This window comes from Mesoplodon densirostris, chromosome 4 (assembly GCF_025265405.1).
Source record: "Mesoplodon densirostris isolate mMesDen1 chromosome 4, mMesDen1 primary haplotype, whole genome shotgun sequence".
Classification (NCBI taxonomy): domain Eukaryota; kingdom Metazoa; phylum Chordata; class Mammalia; order Artiodactyla; family Ziphiidae; genus Mesoplodon; species Mesoplodon densirostris.
The window spans coordinates 146,391,477-146,415,452 of record NC_082664.1 but is presented as its reverse complement, the minus strand read 5'-3'; the positions used below and the strand labels follow the sequence as shown (position 1 = coordinate 146,415,452).

The window sequence follows — 23,976 nt, the reverse complement described above, 5'->3', positions numbered from 1 at the left end:
GGTCTCCAGGATCCAACTCCCAGGCTCTCGTTATCCACGTGGGCCTTCTTCTGCGGCGCTTTGCAGTTTATCGGAGGCACCTGGAGCCACAGGAGGTGGATGCAGAGACAGGATCCCGCAAAGACTAGAAGGCAACCTCTGGTAGCTCCTCAGGCGCGGGGGAACCGGACGCACCGGGGCGAGGGCTTACTCTATCGGGCGGCAGATTCGGGTTCAACGAAAGGCAGTATTTTTACCCATCAGAATTGCCCAGGATGAAGAGGGAGGGGGTTCCCTTCAAACGTGAATCTCTGTTACTCCCACTTATCAGTGGATTTAAAATCGGGGTTTCGGCGTAGGATGCCCCCCCAACTCTACCAGCGTCGGGGTATGAGCCCGGAAGGTACATTTTAGAAAAGTACCACCACTCCCGCCCCCGGGGAAGTAAGGGAGCAATATCAGTTGGACAAACTGGGTGTCGAGTGTGGGGGTAGTTACTTCGGCATATCTTAGTGTTCCCAGACTTCCACGTGGGGTGGTAATCAGCGACAGCGTTTCGTAGTGTTCCAGTCTTTAATTCCCAAGAATGAATTAAGCCAAAAATTGTAAGTAACCCCTTCGACCGCGGCAGGACTCGAACCTGCAATCTTCTGATCCGAAGTCAGACGCCTTATCCATTAGGCCACGCGGCCGCCTGATACACGGGGTTCTTTGGACAATCTAAAAAGTATTATTACCGCCCACCGGCTTGCCCAGGACGAATCCACCTGCTTCTTGAGCAGGGGAGGTTGGACCTTGGTTCCCAGAGTTCCGCAGGGAAGGCCCACCCGGAAGTCCTTCCTCCCCACCCCGCGGGCGGACCGGTCCACTTTTGGCTCTCCTATTGGTCGCGGTGGGAGTCTCCCTCTTGCCTCTCGGGTAGCCGCGGGAGTGAGCGCGGCGCAGACGGGAAGTTACGGCTGCCAGCGAGGCGGACTGCTCCGGTGCAGGCCACACGCCACCCCGAGGCTGCATAGGCCGCGCGGAGGGAGACGCCGCGTCGCCGGCCTGGGGTCGGGAGCCGCAGACCAGGAAGCACCGGGCGGACTGAGGTTTCCGGCGGGTTCGGCGTTGGGGGGAGGCCGAGTCCCTGAGCGGCGGCGCGGCCCCTCCCTCTCCAGTCAGGGAGCGAGGCCCTGAGCTGGGCGGAGGCTGGTCCCAGGGCGCACCGCGGCGCGGCCGCCGGGCTCAGGCTAGCGGTCGGGCGTGCCGGCGGCCGGGAGCGCGGGGGCCGCTGCCGACGCCCCCTGCAGGGCGCCCTGGGCCTGCTGGGCCCGGGCTCAGGCGTGTGTGGGGGCCCCGCGGGACGGCGGCCCACCTGGCGGGTTCGAATCCGGGCGCTGTCTCCTAAAGGCGCTAGGCCCTCGGGCTGCGGCGGTCGCGATAACGGCAGCCACCATTTGCCGAGGACTTGAAGAGGGCCGGGCTGCGCGGCGTGTTCGCCCTGTGTCACCCAAACAGCAGCCCTGTATGACAGGTAGAATCCGTAACCCCATTTTACAGAGTAGGAAATTGGGGCCTAAGGAGCTTACCCAAGGTCACACGTCTCGTAAGAGCCAGAGCCGGCATTCAAAGCCGCGTCCTCCTATCCAGAGTCTGCCCTCTTAACCACGGCCGTCACCTTCCCTGATGAACTTACGTGAACCTCAGTTTTCCTCAGGAAGGGTATTGCTATTTCCCAAGGTTGTTTGATGATTCACTGAGAAAATGTACCTAAAGGCGCCTGGCACACTGCCTGGGCCGCAGAAAATGCTCAAGGAATGATGGCTTTTAATATCACACATGTTACGTGTGTCATTAGTAACACTGTATATCATCTGTCTCCTTTAGGATTTGTGGTGGAAGGCAGGCATGGTCAGAACCATTTCACTGACAGGAAAACAGAGACAGGACGTGTCTCTCTCCACGTCTCTCAGCCAGTAGAAGCTGCCAAGCTGGAGCCCAAAGCCAGGTGTGCTGACTCCCAGCGGGGGGCTCCCTGCACCAACCATGAGCCGCCTGCTCTGGAGGAAGGTGGCCGGCGCCACCGTCGGGCCAGGGCCGGTTCCAGCTCCGGGGCGTTGGGTCTCCAGCTCCGCCTCCGGCCCCGTCCCCAGCGACGGGCAGCCGCAGCCGCCGCCGCCGCCGCCGCCGCCAGTGCCGTCCTCGGAGGGCGGGCAGCTGCGGCACAACCCATTGCACATCCAGATGCTCTCGAGAGGGCTTCACGAGCAAATCTTCGGGCACGGCGGGGAGATGCCCGGCGAGGCCGCGGTGCGCCGCAGCGTCGAGCACCTGCAGAAGCACGGGCTCTGGGGGCAGCCGGCCGCGCCCTTGCCCGACGTGGAGCTGCGCCTGCCGCCCCTCTACGGGGGCAGCCTGGACCAGCACTTCCGCCTCCTGGCCCAGAAGCAGAGCCTGCCCTACCTGGAGGCGGCCAACTTGTTATTGCAGGCCCAGCTGGCCCCCCGGCCCCCGAGCTGGGCCTGGGCGGAGGGCTGGACCCGGTACGGCCCCGCGGGGGAGGCCGAACCCGTGGCCATCCCCGAGGAGCGGGCCCTGGTGTTCGACGTGGAGGTCTGCTTGGCAGAGGGAACTTGCCCCACATTGGCGGTGGCCATATCCCCCTCGGCCTGGTGAGTACGGGCAGGGGTCAGGGGACTTGAGCACACGTGGGGGGCCCAGCTTAATAGTTTGGTGAGCTCCCACTATGTGTTTGGTGGGTGGATTTCCAGGGACTGTGGTCTCAGTGGTGAACTAAAACAAGCCTTGACCCCAGCTTTTACAGACCTTACTTTCTGGTAGGAAGGTATGGGTAGTAAACAACACCCAAGCAAATGTCACATGGTGATAGGGGCTGTGCAGAGAATCACGTGTGTTGAACTTGAGACTGACCGGGAGACCACTTGAGATCACCTTGATTTGGTGCCTTCCCCCTTGCCCTAGTAGCTTCCTGAGAAGTTAGTCCAAGACATTTGAACGGTGTTTCCATTTGGGGATGCTATTGGTAATTTTGGGCAGGAGAAACCTCCCTTTTGCGGGAATGTCCCAGGCGGTATAGCACACTCAGCATCCCCAGCTGCTCCCTTAAATGCAGACCAAATCCCGCTACCCCCCGCCGCCCCGACCCATTTCAGTGTTTCCAAATATCCACTCCCCTCAGGTAACCCCACCCTGCCTCATGACCACCCCCAGCTGAGAAACTGCTTCCTTCCCCCAGCCTTCCAAGCAGGCTTGCAGGCATTTTTGTCCCCAAAAGGTATATTCAATCTCTCTTTTCTTTTTAAATAACTTTCTAAGTGCTACCCAAGTTTCTTTTTCAAACAATGATGGCAGTACTGTTTCTCCCCTTTTTTATTCTTCATTCCAGGATTAAAATACTATTTACAACCTTAATGCTTTCAGGCATGGCCAGCAAAAAAAGTTGGCAGTTTCTTTATTCCTATTGGAAGCTACATCTTTGTAAAGAAAGCTGCGAAATGTTAAATATGCAGTTGAAAATGGTGAAAGCATGGCTAAATAGATAAGGTAGGCATTAACGGCTGAAAAGAGCAAAACTAGATGATTCCTCAGTGATGTAGTTCCAGTTAAGATGAGAATCTCAGTGCTTACTGTGTAACTTGATGGTCAAAATAGAGGGAATACTGTCCATCATTTGAGAAAGTAAAGTAGACTGTGGTGGCTGAAAGACAATTAGGAAACCAGTGATAAGAAGGACTTGTTTTTTGATCTTTTGGTCATTCTTGGCCAATTTCCCTGAAGTCCCCCTTTTCTTTTCCTCCTTCCTCTCCTAATTTTTCATCTCTTTCTCTCCCTGTCCTTCCCATCCTCCTCTCATTCTCATTCCATTCTTGCCGGTGCTACTGGGGGCACTGTGCAGTTTGACTGGCGGCAGAAGTCATTGCTGAGGACTGGGCTCATGCTGGGGCCTTCCTTCTGGGAGCCTGACTATGGTGGGGGGCGGGAGGTGCCAGACGGGCCCTGACAGCAGTCCACTTTTAACCTGGGCACATCCCTGCCGTGTGGCTGCGTAACATCAGGTTCCTGAGCAGCCCGCCGTTTCCAGTGGGAGGGAAGAGCCTTGAACGGCCCAGAGGGCAGCTTTCCGAAGGCTGCTGGTAAGGGCTTTGGTCCTCAGGCCAGAGGGACATTACACAGGCTGTCAACACCGATCTAAGATTCACAGGAAAAGTGTAGTGTTAACGGCATTGGTCCTGACTCATCTTAAATTTGCCAGAGGTGTTTGCATTTTGGCGTTCTTCTTTTTTTATCACAAATAAATTTAACAAGATGGTTCTCATGTACAGCTGCAGACCCGGATCTTGACACCAGTCTGGCTTTTTATTGCAACTAAAGTCCCCATCATCACCACAGCCTCAAATATTTGACATCCTTCAGCCTTTTCTTCTGTGTTGTGTTTGAGGGCTTTGACATGTTGAATTGAAAGGGGAGGAGGTTTCAACTTGAGCGTTTTGCCATCATTTGGAGTGTGAGTTAGATTTTACCAGGTTTAACACTAGGAACCTCTTTTTGCTGGTAACCCCTTCCCCCAAAGAAACTAGTTTTATGTTTGTTGTATCTGTTGCGGCAGATAACCCCTCCTCGCCACCGTAAGGGAACCAGGCAGCTTGTTCGCAGCTGTGGTGGCCACACGTGGCCTCGTCACTCACTTTGATGCTGAGTGGCCTTGACCCTTTGGCGTAATCTGTGGTTCACAAAAGGCTTTTGCTCAGCGGCCATTTCCCCACACTTAGTCTTGTGAATCTTGAGCAAACTCCAGCCTTTTCCTGAAACAGTGTCCGGCCCCCAGCAGGCAGCACTCATCCCCTGCCCCTCCCACCCCAACCCTAGCACATGTGCATACATTTCCTCCATTCTGACACTTTCCCTGGTCTCTCACTGAGGGTGGTTGCTCAGAGACACAGCACCTTCTACAAGGTGCGTGATTCGCTCTTTGTCCTTCAGAATCTTTCCAGCCGTCAGATGATTCATCCTGTACACGTGTGCAGCATTTGTCTTTTTTTTTTTTTTTGCCACTTTCAATTAAAAAAAAATTCCACTTTGGGTTTTATTATAACTGTCTCTCTTCTTCACTAGCACTTTGAACATTAGCCATTTTGTGCTTATAGAGGTGAGGGGTTGATAACGGTCATTAAGACACCTCAGAGCCAAGCACAGACTTGGTGAGCCCTGGGCATAACAGACACCTTGATGGCCCGGGCTGAATGCCCATCCGGGACCCCCGGGACTGTGGCACTTAGCTCCCTTTCTCTCTGTGGAGGTAGAAAAGTAAAGAGGCTTTTGTAATTCCTCCGCACTCCCAACACATACCTGGGCAGCACCCCGCCCGACCTCTAGCTCTGTGAGCACTAGGAGCACCCCGTGGTCTCCCTTGTACCCCTAGCTGCTAGTGTAGGGCCTGGCATGTGGTGGTAGGTGTGCAGTGGGGATTGTGGGGCGGAACTTGAATGCCTCCATGCTGAACCTGCCTGCCTCTCACCTCCCTCAGGTATTCCTGGTGCAGCCGGCGGCTGGTGGAAGAGCGTTACTCTTGGACCAGCCAGCTGTCGCCGGCTGACCTCATTCCCCTGGAGGTCCCTGCCAGTGCCGGCGGCCCCACCCAGCGAGACTGGCAGGAGCAGTTAGTGGTGGGGCACAACGTGTGCTTCGACCGGGCCCATATCAGGGAGCAGTACCTGATCCGGGTATGGTTCATGGGGCCAAATGCAGGCTCTGGCACCGGGTGGGCTAAGAGCCCTGCTCTCAGTGGCTAGGGAAGGCATTTCTTTTCCTGGCCAGTGCCTCCATCGCCTTTGTAGAAGCTACAGGGCCTCCTGTTGACCAGCCCTGCCCGTGGTCCCTGTAACCAGCTGTTCTGTCCCTAGGGTCTGCCTGGCACAGGACCTGAGTTGTCACAGGGTACTAATGGCCCTTATCTCTGTGCGGCATTTTAGAGCTTAGCGTGGGTCTTTGGAGGCTGTGGGCCCCACGGCCTGGGCTCCCATCCTGCCTCGGCCACTGGTGAGCAGCATGAGCCTCTTAACATCCCTTTACAACTAAGGAAACTGAGCCTCAGTTTCCTTAGCTGTAAAGAGGGAGATGGCAGAAGCTACCTCATAGGATTGTTGAGAGGGTTTGAACAGTGCACACATCAAACACTCAGAACCATAGTGTGGCAATTCTTAATTCTGTAAAAAGTGCCCTAGTAGAAAGGCAGGGCAGGTGAGAGTAGCCTTAGCCTCTAGCTGAGTGTGCTGAGGCTCAGACAGCCTTGTTGACTTGCGCAGGGCCACAAGAGCTTCTGAGCGGCAGGGCTGGGGGCCCAGCCTGATAGCTTGGAAGGCCTCGTTTTGGCCACTCTGTTGCCAGGGTGCCCCTGGAGCTGTTGCTGGATGCTGGGAAGGCCTGTGTGTTGGGATTCAACCAGGCCTGCGCTTTCAAGGGTGGCTAGGGTTTGAGAAGGCAGGCCCCTCACAGGTGGAGGGACAAGCGTGAGCAAGCATGAAAACACTCTTTAGCGCTGGGAGGCTGTGGGCTGGGAGGGGAGGCTGAGGTGGGGCTGGTGGGCTGAAGTACTGAAGCAGGGGTAGGCTGGCCCCTCAGCTGCAGCCTCTCCTCCTCAGGGCTCCCGCATGCGCTTCCTGGACACCATGAGCATGCACATGGCCATCTCAGGGCTAAGCAGCTTCCAGCGCAGTCTGTGGATGGCAGCCAAGCAGGGCAAGCACAAGGCCCGGCACCCCACACGGCGAGGCCAGAAATCCCAGAGCAAAGCCAACGGCCCAGCGGTGAGAGCACACTGTGGGGGGGGGCCCTCCCCGGCCGGCCTGTCTGGCTTGAGACCGAGCTGATCTGCTGTGTCCCTTGCTCTGGCCTCCAGATCTCATCCTGGGACTGGCTGGACATCAGCAGTGTCAATAATCTGGCAGACGTGCACAGCCTCTACGTGGGGGGGCCTCGCTTAGAGAAGGAGCCCCGCGAGCTGTTTGTCAAGGGTAGCATGAAGGACATCCGTGAGAACTTCCAGGTATGGTGGTGGAGAGGGGCTCTGGGGACATGGGCTGTGGCAGACCCCTAGTGACCCTGGGGAGTGTAGCTGCCAGACCTGACCCTGAGAGGCCCGGTGGTGGTAGTGGGATGGCTGCCCACCCAGCGCCTTCCTGTCGCCTGTGCCAGGACCTGATGCAGTACTGTGCCCAGGACGTGTGGGCCACCTATGAGGTTTTCCAGCAGCAGCTACCGCTCTTCTTGGAGAGGTGAGGGAGAGCCCCTCTGGGAACCCATGGGGGTCAGTGGGTTCCTGGCACCCGGGCCCACCGTAACCAGGTGGTGCTGGGCCTTTCTCAGGCTGGGGGCCTTAGCCTTTCTGGGCTGAGAGCATGGAGCCACTCTGTCCAGTGGTGGCCACCTGGGCCTTGGACTCTGGGGTTTCTACAGAGGCCCTGGAGGGGGGCGCTGAGGCTGTGCTTGTTTCATGTGTGTGGTCCTGGTTTGCTAAGCACCGTCTCTGAACCCAGATCCTGAGCCAAGGACTTCACATCCGTCTTGGTTATGTTTGCTAGTGAGTCAGTTTTATGATGTGGTCAGAGTCGTAAGCGTCAGCCAGACCTGGTTCTAATCTTGATTATCCTATCCAACTCATTTGACCTTGGGCAAGTTACTGGGTTTCCCTGAGCCTCAATGCTCTTATCTGTGAAACGTACACAAATATACTTGACTACAGTTGTGAGGTTCTTGTATGATCTTTTGTGTGTATGGGGCTGTAGCACAGTGCCTGGCACTTAGTCATTACTCAGCAAATGACAGCCATTTTCATTTTTGTGATCTGTCATTCCCCCCATTACCCCTGAGGATGGGATGATATTATTCTCATTTTATAGATGAAGGAACTTAGGCTCAGAGAGATGAAGTGACTTACCCAGGGTCTCATGGCTGGGAGACGGTAGAGCTGTCTCTCTGACGTGGGTGGTTGGGTTGAGGATCGCCAGGCTGGCCCAGGGATTGGGCCAAAGCCTTGCCTCCTGTGGTCATTTATGGCAGCCCTGGTGTTTGTCCTCAAGGTGTCCCCACCCGGTGACTCTGGCTGGCATGTTGGAGATGGGTGTCTCCTACCTGCCTGTCAACCAGAACTGGGAGCGTTACCTGGCGGAGGCACAGAGCACCTATGAGGAGCTCCAGTGGGAGATGAAGAAGTCGCTGATGGACCTGGCCAACGATGCCTGCCAGCTGCTCTCAGGAGAGAGGTAGCCAGGCCTTGGGCAGGCTGGATCCCCCTGCAGGGGATGGGCAGGTGGGAGGGCTGGCCTTCGGCTTGGCCTTAGCCCTCCCCTGGTGGACTGGCTGTGCAGGTACAAAGAAGATCCCTGGCTCTGGGACCTAGAGTGGGACCTACAGGAATTTAAGCAGAAGAAGGCAAAGAAGGTGAAGACGAAGGAGCCGGCCGCAGCCAGCAAGTTGCCTGTCGAGGGGCCCAAGGCTCCTGGGGATCCCAAGGATCAGGAAGGTGGGGAACATGGGCGGGAGGTGGGGCAGGGATGGACCCTGGGAAGGTCCTGGGACCGAGGGGTTCCTTGGAAGGGGTTGCTCCGGCCTTGCGGAGATGAGTAGGCTGGGCAGGTCTTTGTGAGAGACACTTCTCTGGTCCTGATTGTCCTCCCCGACCCTGTGCAGACCCTGGCCCCCCCAGTGAGGAGGAGGAGTTTCAGCGAGATGTCATGGCCCGCGCCTCCTTGGAGCAGCTGAGGGGGACCACAGAGCTCCTGCCCAAGCGGCCCCAGCACCTTCCTGGGCACCCAGGGTGAGCCCTGTCTCCCTCACATGTCCAGCGGCCATCCTTACCCCTCCCTCCACCCTGGGACACCCCTATTCTGGGCCCCAGCACGGGGTGGTGTGCATATGGGCCCTTACTAACCTGCTGCCATTTGTTCCTGCCATCTTCCAGTCCTGCTCACTAGTTTGCTCTGACCCCTGGGTCACTGGACTAAAGCAGTACAAGTGCACTAAGCACCTGCTGTGTGCTGGGCCTCACAGTAGCCTCCGAGAGTACAAATAGGAACATAACTCCTTCTTTCTAGTAGCTTCTCCCTGGGAGGAGCCAGTTGTGCAGACCAGCCAGCGCAGCTGGAGTTTATATCCATGATGAGACAGAAGAGTCATCAGTGTTGAGGCAGTGCCTGACTCTGCTTGGGGAGATCAAGGAAGGCTTCCTTGAGGAGGTGACCCTTCATTCACACCCCATGGAGTGGCAGAGATGAGAAAATAGGGGCAGCCAGGGTGAACAGCAGAGTGCCAACTTTACATTTGCCTGAGATGAGGCCGCCGTAAATTTTGTGCCCTGAGTGCCTCACTTGCCTCACCCTTGCGTTGGCTCCGGTGAACAGCACGTGAGGGATGGAGCTCTGAAGGCCCTGGTGTGCCTCTAGAGCAGCGGTGGGAGGGCAGATCTACTTGCTCCTCTGGGCAGTTTCCCTGCGTGAAATGGAGCTGGGGAAGGAGTCCAGCCCTAGGCTATGCATGTGGGTCCTGGCTTCTGAGTAGTACAGGGGGGCTGACATAGGATCTTTCCTTCTGGGATATTCGAATTATTCTAGGGGACTCTGGGGGGGGTCCTGGCTGTATCCCAGAGGGAAGGGATGGTGACTGTAGGCTGAGGTCACCAGAAAGCCTTGGGGTCTTGGAGAGTGGGTGGGGCCCTTGCCGTCACACACTGTCCTCCCCCGACTACCATGACACTGCTCTCTTCTGACGGGGCATAGGTGGTATCGGAAGCTTTGTCCCCGGCTAGATGACCCTGCGTGGACCCCAGGCCCCAGTCTCCTCAGTCTCCAGATGCGGGTCACACCTAAACTCATGGCGCTGACCTGGGACGGCTTTCCTCTGCACTACTCGGAGCGGCATGGCTGGGGATACCTGGTGCCCGGGCGGCGGGACAACCTGGCTAAGGTGCTGCCAGGCAGCAGCCTAACGTCGGCTGGGGTGGCCTGCCCCTACATGTAAGGCTCTGGCTCAGGGAGGAAGGGGCTGGAGGCTAGGCACACCTTCCCCTTGCTGGAGAGACCAAACCCAGCTCAGGCTAGTGGAAAGAGCTCAGGTCTGAGAGTCTGGGTTCTAGTTCTTTGTTTGGTGGCTGCCTTTTCTGTCTGGGCCTCAGAGCCCTGTGGGGCTGAGGGCGTGGTGCTTGGAGTGGGTGGGACTGAGGCCCTGCTCCTGGGCCCGGCAGCCCAGCTGCCCTCACATGAGGAGTGTGCAGAGGGAGGGCCATTGGAAGTGACGGGGGGATGAGCTTTGTCCCCCTTTTTTGAGTATAATTTATTGAGCACTGATTATATTCTGTGTTAATAAACATTTTACAGTGCTTCCCTCGTTTGTTCTCCAGGCAGTCCTGTGGTTATCTTCATTTTAGAGTTGGCAAAACAAAGGCCTAGGGAAGTCAGGTTCTTGTCTGAGCTCACAAACCCTTGAGCTTTTGACAGGCAGGTGTTGGGGAGAAGCCATAGCACTTGAAGTGCCCCAGAATTGAGAGTCCTGGCTCTGCGGGGCAGCCTGAACCACCCGTGGGGTCTTAGGACAGAGAGGCAGGGATCAGCCTGCTCCCTTGGAGCTGAAGGATGGATGAGCGGGCAGGAGCCAGCCTGGGGCAGGGCCTGGCCCTGACTTCCCACTGCTGAGCTCCCAGACCTTTTCCCAGGGAGGTGGCGGCTCTGGGGAGAAGCGCTTAGATTTGAGTCAGCCCAGGCCTCGAAACCCAGCCTGCCACCATTGTGCTGTCGTTTTCAATTTGTCACTCCCTGTCTGTGAACCAGGGGAAGTGCTGTCCACTTCCGCCTCAGAGCTGATTCTGAGGCTAAACGGAGGGAATTGCGGAAGGCCCCCAGCGAGCTGCCTGGCCCGGAGGGGGCACCTGGTAACCAGAGGCTGCTGCTGCTGTTCTCTGCGCAGAGCCATCGAGTCCCTGTACAGGAAGCACTGTCTTGAACAGGGGAAGCAGCAGCTGGAGCCGCAGGAGGCAGACCTGGCTGAGGATTTCCTGCTCACCGACAGCAGTGCCATGTGGCAGACGGTGAGGGTGGGCTCTGAGCCTGAGCTCTGGGGAGGGGGCTCTGTTCCCTCAAGGAAGGGGTGGCCTTTTGGGTGGGGGCGGGGTGCCGGATGCGCTCAGTTGCCCACCTCAGGCTGTCCTGGGCTGTCTGCGTGTCGCAGGGAGGGGTGGTGGATTTGGGCCAAGCCAGCCCCCTGCTTCACTTTCTTGGTACCTGGGCCCATCCAGGTGGAAGAAATGGGCTGCTTAGAAGTGGAGGCCGAAGCCAGGATGGAGAACTTGCGAATGGCAGTTCCAGGTCAACCCCCAGCTCTGGTGAGCTGGGCACCTGCTCAGGGGTTGTCTGGGTGGGTGTTGGGTGGCAGGGCCCTCCTCTTGTGCTCAAGTAGCTCTTTCCCCCCCAGAGAATTCCGAGGGTCTTGGGGAGCTGGGAGATGGCTGCCCTGCCTTTGGGTGGCCCCGTACTTGTTGGAGGCCAAGGAGGAAGCCTGAGACCTCATAGCCATCCTGTCATTTCCCAGCTTACCTGCTCGCCATTTCAGGCCCTTTTCCCACCCCCTACCCCATGGCCCTCGCTGAATGCAGGTGCTGGAGCAGGGCCTGATCTAGGTGTGTGGCCCCCACAGACTGCTGCTGGTAGCCCAAAAGCCAGCCAGCCAGCTTATCACCATGGCAACGGACCCTACAATGATGTGGATATCCCCGGCTGCTGGTTCTTCAAGCTGCCTCACAAGGTGTGTGTCCTGGTTCATGCCTGTTCTGTGGTGTCCTCGCTGTGCTCAGGACACACAGTAGGCCTCCAGAGTGACTCAAACAGGGAGACTCCCTTTTTGCAGGAATGCTGGTAGTAGTGGCGCAGAGTATGATCTCAGACAAGTGTTGTCATCTCTCTTGAGGCTTTGTCTTCCTTCTGCCAGTTGGATGGTGAGGGGCATGGTGGTGGAATTAAATGACACAGGGCATGTCAGGTGTCTGTGCCACATATGGTACATGATAGGATCTTTTGGGCATCAGTTCCCCAGCTAGGGGTCTGCCATGTGCCTCCAGCCCCTGCTTCCTTTGCTCTCTTCAGGATGGTAACAGCTGCAATGTGGGCAGCCCCTTTGCCAAAGACTTCCTGCCCAAGATGGAGGACGGCACCCTGCAGGCTGGCCCAGGAGGTGCCAGTGGGCCCCGTGCCTTGGAAATCAACAAAATGATTTCTTTTTGGAGGAATGCCCATAAACGTATCAGGTGGGTCACCGTGGGAGGGCAGAGACATGCTTTCTGTCCGTGCCTCTGGCCGGGTTACTGCAGTCTTGGGATCCCTTCCCCTGCCTTCCAGCCAGGGGCCCCTGACAGCCTGTGCTGCAGTGGAGGGACAGCCTGGCCTAGAGGCCTGGCTGCTTGTGGTCCTGGTGCCATGGGACCGTGGGCAAGGCTCGTTCCCTCTCCAGCTTCAGTTTCCCTGTTACGTAAAAAGAGTGGTACTGTAGGACCTTGGTGGCCCCTCCCAGCTCTGCGGCCCCTTCCATGGAGGGCTAGTAGCCTGTAAACTCCGTTGGGGGCCGGGAGTGGGTCCTGTAGGCTGGGAATGGCAAATGGATCGAAGGCTAGTTCTGAGGGGTTTGTGGCTGCCAGCGGCACACTCTTGTGAGAAGGGTGCTGTGATGGGTTGGTAAAGTCTGCCCTGAGCCTGGAAAACGCAGTGGTGGCAGGGCTGGTGCTGGTGCCTCATAGATACTCCAGGATGGGGGCCGAAGCTGCCTCAGATGCCTAGCCAGTTCCCGGTGGCTTATGCTCCTAGACGGTAGATGCTAGGCCCACCCTGAGTCAAGTCAGTGGGAAGAGGGTTGAGGCTGGGCCAGGAGGGGGCACAGCGGCCCCCAAAGCTGGGCAAATGAGGGCCGTGTTGTGATGGGGGATGGAGTGTGCTCCCTGTGGCTGTGCTGAGCAATCCGTCTGTCCCTGCAGCTCCCAGATGGTGGTGTGGCTGCCCAGGTCAGCTCTGCCCCGTGCTGTGACCAGGTATGTCCTGGCAAGTGGTTGTGGGAACGGGAAAATGGGGGCGGGTCCTAGGACCCAAGCAAGCTGCTGAGCCTCATGTCCTCCCCCCAGGCACCCACACTATGATGAGGAAGGCCGTTATGGGGCCATCCTGCCCCAGGTCGTAACCGCTGGCACCATCACTCGACGGGCTGTAGAGCCCACGTGGCTCACTGCCAGCAACGCCCGGGTATGTGTCCTCTGCATCTCTGGTCCTGCCCTTCCTCTCCTATGTGTCTAGAAGCTGGGGTTGCAGAGGGACTTTGCTGAGGAGCATGAAAAGGAACCTAAGATCTGGGTCAGGCAGGACTCAAGTTCAAATTTAGCTTCACAACTCATCCAGCTTTTCAGCAGATATGTTCTGGGCACCTGCTCCTGGCCACACATTGACAAGGCATGCTAGGCACAGCTAGTGTGGAGTCTAGATGGGGCCGGGTATAGAGCCAGGCACGGCGCAGGGATTCTTTACCTGGAACTGTGGAGTTCGGGGCACTGCTGGCTGGCATTCCTTAAAACCATCCCTTCAGGAAGGGCTCCAGCATTCTCAGTCTAGTCAGGCTCCAGGGATGGGTGGGAGGAGTCTACTGGGGTATCTAGGTCGGGTCTGACCTCACTCTTCCTGCAGCCTGACCGAGTAGGCAGTGAGTTGAAGGCCATGGTGCAGGCCCCGCCCGGCTACGTCCTCGTGGGTGCTGATGTGGACTCACAGGAGCTGTGGATTGCAGCTGTGCTTGGAGACGCCCACTTTGCCGGCATGCATGGTGAGCAGGAGCCGGGGCTGGAGCAAAGCGGTGGCAGCCTGATGCCTCGCCGGGAGGAGTATTTCTGAAGCCTGTTTTCTCACTCCTGCCTCGCCCCCCAGGCTGCACAGCCTTTGGGTGGATGACACTGCAGGGCAGGAAGAGCAGGGGCACCGATCTACACAGTAAGACAGCTGCCACAGTGGGCATCAGCCGTGAGCACGCCAAGGTCTTCAACTATGGCCGCATCTATGGGGCCGGGCAGCCCTTCGCTGAGCGCCTGCTAATGCAGTTCAACCACCGGCTCACGCGGCAGGAGGCAGCTGAGAAGGCCCGACAGATGTATGCGGTCACCAAGGGCCTCCGCAGGTGAGGGTGCCTCTCCCATCCACAGCCACGTTACCCCAGGGCCTCAGGCTTGCTTTACTACCTTTACCGCCCCCTTCTTTTCTACCTCTTCCCATTACGTGAGTCCTCACCTGGCCCCTCTTCCTCCAGACCCCCATGACCTAGATCTAGGGTGGTTGGTTCTTGGGTTGTGACATCTGCTTGCTTAATGGTCAGTTTTCCTCATAGAGTTAAAGCTGTGCTTTTGTTATGCTGTCAGAGCTCTGGTCATGCAGAGTAAACAGTAACAGTGGGGTTGCAAACTCACGTGCCTACAGGGAGTGAGAGCAAGCGCAGCAGGCGGTTTAGTAGAAGACAGCTGACGGGAGGGCCTGTGGAAAACCAGAGACTTTAAACTGATTTTGACAGAGGAGAAGGCCTTCCCAGGCTTCCAGTTTGCTTCCGCCCATAGTACCTATTGTTTGCTCAGGGCCTCGGCAGCCTCCTAGGAGGGTTCCTGAATCGAGTGTGACGGAGGATTGGTGCCTTTATGACTTGCATGGGTATAATATATGGTGTCCACGTTTAATTAGCTGACCTCCTCATGGAAAGACTAAAAGTTAAGTAAGTGATGACAGTTCAGTAGTAACTGCACAAAGGCAGAAAAGGGGAGCCGAGTATTGTCCAGGAAGGTGAGAGGAGGACATGGGGTTGGGGGTGGCACGCACCGTGGGCGGCGTGTGCTGGCGGAGGCAAGGCAGTGACGACAGAAGAGGTTGGGCCTTAGTTGTGGAAACCTTTGCTGGCCTCACAGAGGAGTCTGGACTGAGGGGTGGTGGGGAAACCCTGGTGCACCTTTGAGAAGGTGAGTGGCGTGGCTCTGGAGCCATCTGGAGACGAGCCTGGTAATGTCTGAAGTTGCACTGAAGCTGGGAGTCTGGGGCGGTGGGGACTGAGAAGGGTCAGTCGGGCCTGGCTGTAGGTTCTGTCTTCTGTCCTCTCCCTTTCAGGGAGTAGCCTGTTCTATCCCCGCTACGTGCACCCCCCCCCCCAATGTGGGGTGATAGTTCTTGCTGCCTCCTGGACTACTACATGCCACCTGTTGGTCATGGGGCAGTGCAGTGTCTAAGGCATTAGGACAGTAATAACAGTAGTGGTTCTCGTGTTGGAGTCTGTCCTTTATTGGGCTACCCTCATGCAGTCCCCAGAATCCTGGGTTCCTGTCTAGGCTCTCCCTCTTCCTGGCTGTGTGATCCCACAAAGTCACTTAGTATCTCTGAGCCTTTTTCCCCTCTGAAGTGGAGCTTGTAGGGGAAAGGCACGACCCCAGGGTGGTTGTGGAAGTGGAGTGAGGGGATTGAACACTCCTAGCCCAGGGTTTGGCATAGAAGAGGCGTTCCCGTGGGAATGACAGTTGTGACACTGCCCCCCCCCCCCCCCAGGTATCGGCTGTCAGATGAGGGCGAGTGGCTGCTGAGGGAGTTGGACCTCCCTGTGGACAGGACCGAGGATGGCTGGGTTTCCCTGCAGGATCTACGCAAGATCCAGAGAGAAACTTCTAGGAAGTGAGAACTGTCTGTGTGTTAAGGATGGAGGGCGGCTCTGGGCTGGCCTGGGGAAAGCTGGGATGCTTTTTTAGCTCTAAGATGCTAAAAGACAAAGCTTGCCCTCTCTTTGTTCCTCGCCCCCCAGATCACAGTGGAAGAAGTGGGAGGTGGTTGCTGAACGAGCCTGGATGGGGGGCACAGAGTCAGAAATGTTCAATAAGCTGGAGAGCATTGCAATGTCTGACACACCACGTACCCCGGTGCTGGGCTGCCGCATCACCCGAGCCCTGGAGCCCTCTGCTGTCCGGGGGGAGGTATCCTACTACCCTTGGAACGTGGGGAGAGGGTCGCAGGGAGGGCAGGGCTCCTGTACTACCTCCTACTCTAGTGAACTGGTATGTGGTTTAACCCTTCTCGCCTGTGCCTACCTTCCCTCCCCAGTTTATGACCAGCCGTGTGAATTGGGTGGTGCAGAGCTCCGCTGTGGACTACTTACACCTCATGCTTGTGGCCATGAAGTGGCTGTTTGAGGAGTTTGCCATTGATGGGCGCTTCTGCATCAGCATCCACGATGAGGTTCGCTACCTGGTGCGGGAGGAGGACCGCTACCGCGCTGCCCTTGCCCTGCAGATCACCAACCTCTTGACCAGGTAGGCAAGGCCCGTGGCCTCTCTGGCCTGACCATCTACCAGATATGTGGGGCTTGGACCGGGCTGAGCATGATCTGAATTTTCATCCCCCCAGAAGTAAGTGTTCCCACTTTTATCTCTGATTCTTAAAACTTCTAGCAGTCTTAAAAAAGACTGGCCTCAACCTTTAGAAAAAATTTTTGGGGGATTGAAAGTGTCATATACCAAGACTAGATCAGTGAGGTGGTGAGGAGGTAGAAGCCAGGGCAGTTGTTTCAAAGAGTAGTTCTCAAATTGTGCTCCCCTCAGAACACACCTTTCTGTTTTGAAAATCAAGTGACAGAGGCTTTTCTCAACCCGTAGGAAACTGAGATATTTTCTTCCATTCGTAAATGTTAATTCTTAAGTGCCAGAAGTTTGTTATTCTGAATACTGACAGAAAACATTGTTAATGGGGAAACTCAAATGTGATTTTAAAAACATATTTTTTCATATATTGAGTTGTATTTTTTTGTAGTAAAATTCCTAGTTTATATGGTTACATTAAATGTTACAGTTTCATGTTGATCTGCCCCAGAACCAGTTTGGGAACCATGATCTATCCTGATGAATGGGTAAATAATGAATGTTTACAATACTCAACACTGTCTCCGCTGCCCTCTTAATCATCTCCTGGGGGGTTATGTTTAACAAAGCTAAAATGAAAGTCCTCGTATATTCAAATTCTGGCCCAATAATTGAAATTTTGACATCAATAAAGTGTACCAAACTGGAAAAAAAAAAGGTGTGTTTTGAGTCCGTAATTGCACGTGAGTGTCTCAGCGGGAGGTGTTCGGCTGCTGGATAGCGGGCAGTGCTGGCCCTTCAGCTTTCTTTGCTAAGTGAACAGAGCTGGCTGGGGGGAGGCTTTGCTGTCAGATACCAGGTCATCTCTCCTGGATTCGCAGCAGGGACATGACTGTGAGAGGAGGTCGGGTCTCTTTCAGGTGCATGTTTGCCTACAAGCTGGGTCTGAATGACTTGCCCCAGTCAGTCGCCTTTTTCAGTACAGTCGATATCGACCAGTGCCTCAGGAAGGAAGTGACCATGGATTGTAAAACCCCTTCCAACCCAACTGGGATGGAAAGGAGATACGGGATTCCCGAGGGTGAGCACAACACCTTTGTTCCTCATTACTCATAGGATGTGAGGCAGACTAGAAAGTGGTCTTGGACAACACGAAGCTTGAGGCACCAGAGGATAAGAAGTCTACTTCTTGTGCTGTGTTCTGGGCTATTTCAGTTTATAATGTGCCCTGGCTCCAAAGTGAGCATGACGCTCAAATCACAAAGGCATGTGTTTCTAGAAAACTGTTCATAGTAAATGAAGGAATGTTTGAAACTCTGGTTTCTTCCATCTGTTCCCTTCCCTCTTCAACCACAACGGAAATGTTTGAAGATGTACTGTATAAAGTCAAAGTACATTCTTAAGTGAAAAAACTGTGCTTTGAGTGCCAAACAAGTAAATCAGAAAGCTTATTTTCTGTGTGTCTAAGATAAACTTACTTTATACAAAAAAGAAAACAGATCCCCCCCAAATGTAACATTACCATTCCTGGCAATTACTCTGAACCCTTCGGTACTTTTTGACCTTAACATTAATTAAGCTCCTTTTCTCACTTCTGACCTGTGAGTTAACAATTCTTGAGGAAGCATCCTAACCAATTTGCACTATTTTTCAGGTGAAGCACTGGATATTTACCAGATAATTGAACTCACCAAAGGCTCCCTGGAAAAATGAAGCCAGCCTGGACCATAGCTCTGCCTGGAGGCTCTGTATTTGCTCCCGTGGAGCTTCATCGGGGCAGTGCAGGCTCCTAAACTCAGGCTTTCAGCTGTGCTTTTTGCAAAAGGGCTTGCCTAAGGCCAGCCATTTTTCAGTAGCAGGACCTGCCAAGAATGATTGCCTCTAACTGACGGTGCAATTGAGTTCAGAACCAAGATGCCAACACTGGTGCAGGCTGTAGGACAAGGGGGCATTGTTGCTTGTTGGGTAAAAAGAAAGCAGAAGCCCCAAAGTTCACATTAACTCAGGCATTTCATTTATTTCTTCCTTTTCTTCTTGGCTGGTTCTTTGTTCTGTCCCTCATGCTCTGATGCAGTGCCCTAGGGGAGAGAAGTAACGCTCTAAATGTGATAAGCCTGCTCGGAGGCAGTGGAAATAAAAACAAAGATCCTTTATCTTCTCATCAAAGCCTGTGTTAGTCATGCTTTCTCCCCTTTCCCACTCCTGGGAGGTAGTTATGTTGGAGATGGGGAAAGTTCTACAGTAGAGTAAGGTGGTGCTAACTTTTTTTGGGGGGGCTTTTGTTATACCTGGGAACATGCGTGGGACAAGATGACAGAGAAGGGGCATCAAGATGCTACATAACTCCCCTGAACTCAAATGCCTAGTAGGCAGAGGGAGTGGACGGGGCCAGGTGAATTATGGCTTGGAGTGTGATAAACTGAAGAATGTAAGTTAAAAAAAATTTTTGAGAAGCTAGAAATCCAGGGTGTTTTATGTAAACTCCCAGTTTATGTTAAGACAAACCTGAGGTGATAGAAATTTTAGGCACTAGAGGTAAGGAAACATTGAGTTCTACTTCAGAGATGCTATAGGGCTTATGGTGTGCTGCTGTAACTGGTTTGTTCCTCTCCCTTTAGTCTTTATCAGAGGGCAAAAGGAGGATAAGAAACTGGCATGACTACCTGAGCTGATCATAGAGTGGCCCTCCTTCAAATGAGGGCATGATAAAAGGGGAAGTAAACTGCTTTCTGAGCCAGAATGCTTGGGCTCGTGATTTTCCAATGGTTCAAAATAACACAGGGAAGACCCATAGGAAGGCCTTGTTTTCATCACCCCCTTTCTGGAAATGTCTACCCAAAATGTATACAAGCCTGGGCAACTGGGTATGGTTCCAAGTTTACAACCCCTCTCTTGAGGAGCCTGTTTCATCTTTGACCACCTTTTGGCCCGTTCTCTGTGGTTGTTGCCCCTCCACTAACCTGTGGCTGCCCCCAGACAGGCTGCTAACCCCAGTTAGAAAGGGTGGCTAGGGCTTGCTGCACTTTAGTCAGAAGCAGGCACTGACCTCTTCATCTTCATCCTCTTGAAGAACCATGTCCAGGATGTTCCCTTTGATCTTGAAGTCTCGTGAGGTGCTGAGCTTTATATGCTGCATCAGGTTCACCTGTGACAGGATTGTAAACATGGGCACGTTTTCCTACTGATAGGTCCTGCCCAGGACAGCCTAAACCATCTCTGACAAACCCATCAGTTCCTCTAGGAAGGCACACACCCACTTGAATCCATGAATGTTTGGATTCAGGCCATCAGATCAGAAACAGAAGAGAACTGTAGATTTTTCCCCCACTGCAGTTGTGTTGCTTCAGTTTGCCAGGTCCCTTCACAGGGTAAATGGAATTGGTAGAAAACAGAGTATGTTTACCTTGGACCTCTTGGAAAGGTGGATGAGAAATTTTTCATACTGTTCAATGGCAAAGATGAGATTAGGGATTGGCTTGGTTTCCCGAAGAGCTCTGGCCTACGGGGCAAAGAAGAGAAGACCTAAGTTATGGGTTCAACGTGTTTAGTTTTTTTTTTTTACATAAATTTATTTACTTTTGGCTGCATTGGGTCTTTGTTGCTGTGCGCAGGCTTTGTCTAGTTGTGGCAAGCGGGGGCTACTCTTCGTTGCAGTGTGGGGCTTCTCACTGTAGAGGCTTCTCTTGTAGAGCATGGGCTCTAGGTGTGCAGGCTTCAGGAGCTGTAGCACACAGGCTTCAGTATTTGTGGCTCACGGGCTCTAAAGCACAGGCTCAGTAATTGTGGTGCACGGGCTTAGTTGCTCCGCGGCATGTGGGATCTTCCCGGACCAGGGCTTGAACCCGTGTCCCCTGCGTTGGCAGGTGGATTCTTAACCACTGCACCACCAGGGAAGTCCCTTCAAGGGTTCTTGAAGTCCTCTGAAGCTGTCTGTAGCAGAACTGCTCATGGCTTTGGGAGAAAGCTAGTCAGTCTTCCAATCAAATGCAGTTTTACTTATATACCAGTAATTAAGATTTTTTTAACAGTTCACTCTCAGCAAAGGACGTAAATGCTAATGGAGATTGCAATGAATCCTCCTATTTATAATTCCTAAATATCTGTTATCTAGAAACTGGCTGAGGGATGGACTATTTGTAGATATTTGGTTGCCTGACTTGATATTCTTGTAACAATGAGCCCACTCTACACTACCTCTATTTCCTCTCTCTAGTCTACATATGAGTTTTCATTGCTGGTATTAATATATCTCTTTCCCCTCAACTTGAATTGTAACTTGCAGATCCTTCCATATGTTTCTTATATACATAGACATGTTTCTATATATATTTTTTTAAACTACAAATGAGGACATTGTTCTCGTCTTTTTTTTCTTTTTAACATTATCTTGGGAGAGAATCCTGTATCTGAACATTTAGATTTGTATTTTTTTCATGTCTGCATAGTATTCTACAGTATAAATGTACTTATAAACCCATTTAGCCAGTCCTTTATTAGTGGGTATCTTAGTTTTCCCAATATTTCACTTTTACTTTACAACATTGCTAGGACTATTCTATACATAGGCCTTTACAATTTCTATATCCTAAAAATGGAATTGTTGTAGTAAAGAGTGTGTGTGTGTGAATGTATAGGTCTAAAATTGAGCAGTTACTGCCACACTGCCCCTATGAGAGAGTAATGAATTCTCACCTTTGCCAGCAATGCACTAGAGAACCCACATCCCTGCACCCTCTCCAACTCTTTCACATCCATTAGGGAGCACCTTTTGCACTCACTAACTTCTCCTAAAACCAGTTCCTTTGCAATGGTTATCCTAAGCTATTTCTATTTTTAAAGAAAGAGCTCAAGATTTTCTGGTACTTCCTGAATAAATATGTTTTTTGGTTCAGACCAAAAAGATGTTCCATCTGAACATAAAGTCCATGAGCTGAGAAGGAGCCATACACAAACATTTTCCCCCCAGCTTTACTGAGATATAATTCATATACCATACAATTTACCCATTTACATTGTACAGTTCGGTGTGTTTTCGTGTATTCACAGAGTTGTATAACCATCACCATAATCAATTTTAAAACGTTTTCACACACCCCCAAAATCCTACACCCATTTTAGCAGGCACCTTCCCAGTTTCTTCAACACCCCCCTTCCCCCCACTCCCCAGTTCTAGGCAACCACTAATCTGTCTTTTTAGATTTGCCTTTTCTGGACATTTCATATAAATGGACTCATATTATGTAGTCTTTTCCTGACTGGCTTCTTTCACTTAATATAATATTTTCAAGGTTCATCCACATTTTTTTTTTTGGCTGTGCTGCGCGGCATGCGAGATCCCACTTCCCTGACCAGGGATCAAACCCATGCACCCTGCAGTGGAAGCTCGGATTCCTAACCACTGGACTGCCAGGGAAGTCTCAGCAACCACATCTTGATCACTGTCAGCAGCTTACCATGGCTGTGGGCCCAGCAGCGGTTTTCTCCTTTTTCTTTTCTCCTGTATGTTTTAGGCTCTTACTCTTGTTCTAAAGAAATAGAAACAAATTCTGTCATTGCTGAAGATTGTTCTGTAGAGCTAGCAGGCTAGTGGTAAATTTCTAGTATGATGATTACAGTGGAGTATGGGGGAACTCTTAGGGGGACCAAGTCTGGGTGAAGAGATTATCCTGCAGCAGATGCCGGAAGGTGGGAAGCATTCTGGGATGCTTTATAATCCTCAGATATTTTTCTATTTTTTGTTGGCAGGTTTACCATCTTGCTCTTGGATGCATCTAGCACATGGAAGTGAGGGCAGGAACAAGCATTAGTATAGCAGGGCAGCCAAGGGACTAGTGAGGCACAAAAGGACTGTCACGGTTAAGTAGGAATAGGTGTTTCCCAACTGGGACATTAGCTAAAAGGGTTGCATAAAGAAGAGGAAGCTGGAGAAGCTGTTCCCGGAGCGATGTATCTTACATGACAAGTGGTTACATGCTCCAGAAGGGTTTAAAGGTCACAGGAACACTTATTTCCCTATGTTGTACATAATTAGAGAATAAAGAGCTCCTGGAAAAAGGAAGAACCAATAAGAAAGGGAACCAAGAAGAACAGGATTCTGATAAGGCAGAAAAGAATTGAGACATGAGTCAGGAGAGACCACCCAAGTGTGAGGTACACAAACAGGAACCTATTACCTGAAGGGGAGTTCTGTGCCCTCCAGGAATGGAACATAACCATGTTCCATGTGACAAGGAAAAGAATTAAAAACAGAGACCTGCAAATGGAGACAAATTATACTACTGGAGCTATATGAAAGGCAGGAGGCTTGGTCCACATGGCATGTTCTGGAAAATAAGAAAATGTAGGGATCCCAGAGATGCTGGTATGAAGAAACCTGCTTTTGGCCCTGGAAGGCAGTGTAGAGGGTGAAGACTTTTTAAGGGAGGGGCAGAGTAGCAGCCATAGGTAGAACTCATGTGGACCAAATGGGAAGTGAGCCACTTCCTAAAAGTTGTACCCAACATGGGACCTTGTTGGAACTCCCTAAATCAACCCAATCTACTGCCCATTTCTGCTCATTCAGGGAGGACTAAAATTGTAGCTGGAAGAGAAGCATCTTTTTTTTTTTTTTTTTTAAGATGTTGGGGGTAGGAGTTTATTATTTATTTTTGCTGTGTTGGGTCTTCATTTCTGTGCAAGGGCTTTCTCTAGTTGTGGCAAGCGGGGGCCACTCACTATCGCGGCCTCTCTTGTTGTGGAGCACAGACTCCAGACACGCAGGCTCAGTAACTGTGGCTCACAGGCCTAGTTGCTCCGCGGCATGTGGGATCCTCCCAGACCAGGGCTCGAACCCGTGTCCCTTGCATTAGCAGGCAGATTCTCAACCACCTCGCCACCAGGGAAGCCCAGAAGCATCTTTTAAAGGTATACAGTTCTGAACAGGATGCTAAGGGTTTTGGAGCAATGGCTTTCATTGCTTTCTTCCCATTGAGATCCAAGGCTATGAGAAAAAGAAAGGGGCTATAAGAGAATAAACAGCTCTCTGAAAGATGTGGCAAATGCAATCCAGATTTCTAGATAGAAGTTGGAGTTAGTGGAACCATGGGCTCTTGCCCAAGGTCAGTCATTAAGCACATCTCACAAAGAGAAAAATGTTTGCCTGGGGATCAGCTGACTTGTCAAGTAAGGCTTTAAGTCAAATATGAATCGAGAAGGGGAGAAATATCCAGGGAATACATAAACTGGTTTTTGTGTAATGTAGAAAAAAAGATAGTCTAGAAGGTGCCTGGTGATAAGCAGAAGAGCTTGAGAATGGGGTCAAACACAAAACCCCAAAACCTCCCAACATTTTACATGTCAATGAGTACCAAGTATGATTCTAGAGCAAGGGGTAACCAACTACAACCCAGAGGCCCACTGCTTGTTTTTCAAAATAAAGTTTTATTAAACACAGCCAAGCTCATTCATTTGTGTATTGACTATGGCTGCTTTTATGCTACAACGGCAGAGTTTAGTTGTGACAGTGACTGTATGGTCTGCAAAACCTAAAAGCATTTACTATCTGGTCTTTTGCAGAAAATGTTTGCTGACCTCTGTTGTAGAGTCAAAGTACTTGGGTTCAAGTCTCA

The 23,976-nt window shown here is 52.8% G+C and overlaps 2 protein-coding genes and 1 non-coding gene across 6 annotated transcripts in view; 1 reads left to right on the top strand and 2 right to left on the bottom strand.

The window, feature by feature from the left end:
* Positions 1-598: 598 nt before the first annotated feature.
* TRNAR-UCG (transfer RNA arginine (anticodon UCG)) lies at positions 599-671 on the bottom strand. Its single transcript has one exon. It is a non-coding gene; the product is annotated as a tRNA-Arg (tRNA).
* Positions 672-1,926: 1,255 nt separating this feature from the next.
* On the top strand, positions 1,927-18,534 carry POLG (DNA polymerase gamma, catalytic subunit). 2 transcript variants are annotated; one of them, XM_060097361.1, is made up of 22 exons: positions 1,927-2,633; positions 5,507-5,702; positions 6,621-6,785; positions 6,878-7,024; positions 7,174-7,253; positions 8,058-8,240; positions 8,346-8,500; positions 8,668-8,794; positions 9,753-9,989; positions 10,936-11,056; positions 11,264-11,350; positions 11,662-11,769; positions 12,108-12,268; positions 12,989-13,042; positions 13,133-13,250; positions 13,686-13,821; positions 13,923-14,169; positions 15,570-15,692; positions 15,820-15,988; positions 16,116-16,324; positions 17,290-17,450; positions 18,024-18,534. In XM_060097361.1, exons 1-22 carry the CDS (start codon positions 2,008-2,010, stop codon positions 18,080-18,082), a joined length of 3,669 nt encoding a protein of 1,222 aa, XP_059953344.1. In that variant the 5' UTR covers positions 1,927-2,007; the 3' UTR covers positions 18,083-18,534. The 2 variants fall into 2 exon arrangements, with proteins under 2 accessions (XP_059953344.1, XP_059953345.1); XM_060097362.1 differs by lacking the exon at positions 17,290-17,450.
* The window catches only part of FANCI (FA complementation group I), an 81,922-nt gene continuing 74,795 nt past the window's right edge, over positions 16,850-23,976 (bottom strand). For 2 of the 3 annotated variants that reach the window (XM_060097359.1, XM_060097358.1), the window contains exons 35-38: positions 21,823-21,894; positions 19,773-19,868; positions 19,416-19,514; positions 16,851-18,447 (exon numbers count right to left, since the gene is read on the bottom strand). In XM_060097359.1, the coding sequence (XP_059953342.1) occupies positions 18,385-18,447; positions 19,416-19,514; positions 19,773-19,868; positions 21,823-21,894 (330 nt within the window). In that variant the 3' untranslated portion in view covers positions 16,851-18,384. Of the gene's footprint in view, positions 18,448-19,415; positions 19,515-19,772; positions 19,869-21,822; positions 21,895-23,976 lie in introns of all 3 variants that reach the window. The other variant, XM_060097360.1, reaches the window with a different exon arrangement.

Bases quoted from the DNA above. Each gene is read 5' to 3' on its own strand.
- POLG (XM_060097361.1), top strand. From the start codon at position 2,008: ATGAGCCGCCTGCTCTGGAGGAAGGTGGCCGGCGCCACCGTCGGGCCA. The intron at 5,703-6,620 runs GTATGGTTCATG...TCTCCTCCTCAG, and splicing joins GGGAGCAGTACCTGATCCGG to GGCTCCCGCATGCGCTTCCT. The intron at 16,325-17,289 runs GTAGGCAAGGCC...GGTCTCTTTCAG, and splicing joins ATCACCAACCTCTTGACCAG to GTGCATGTTTGCCTACAAGC.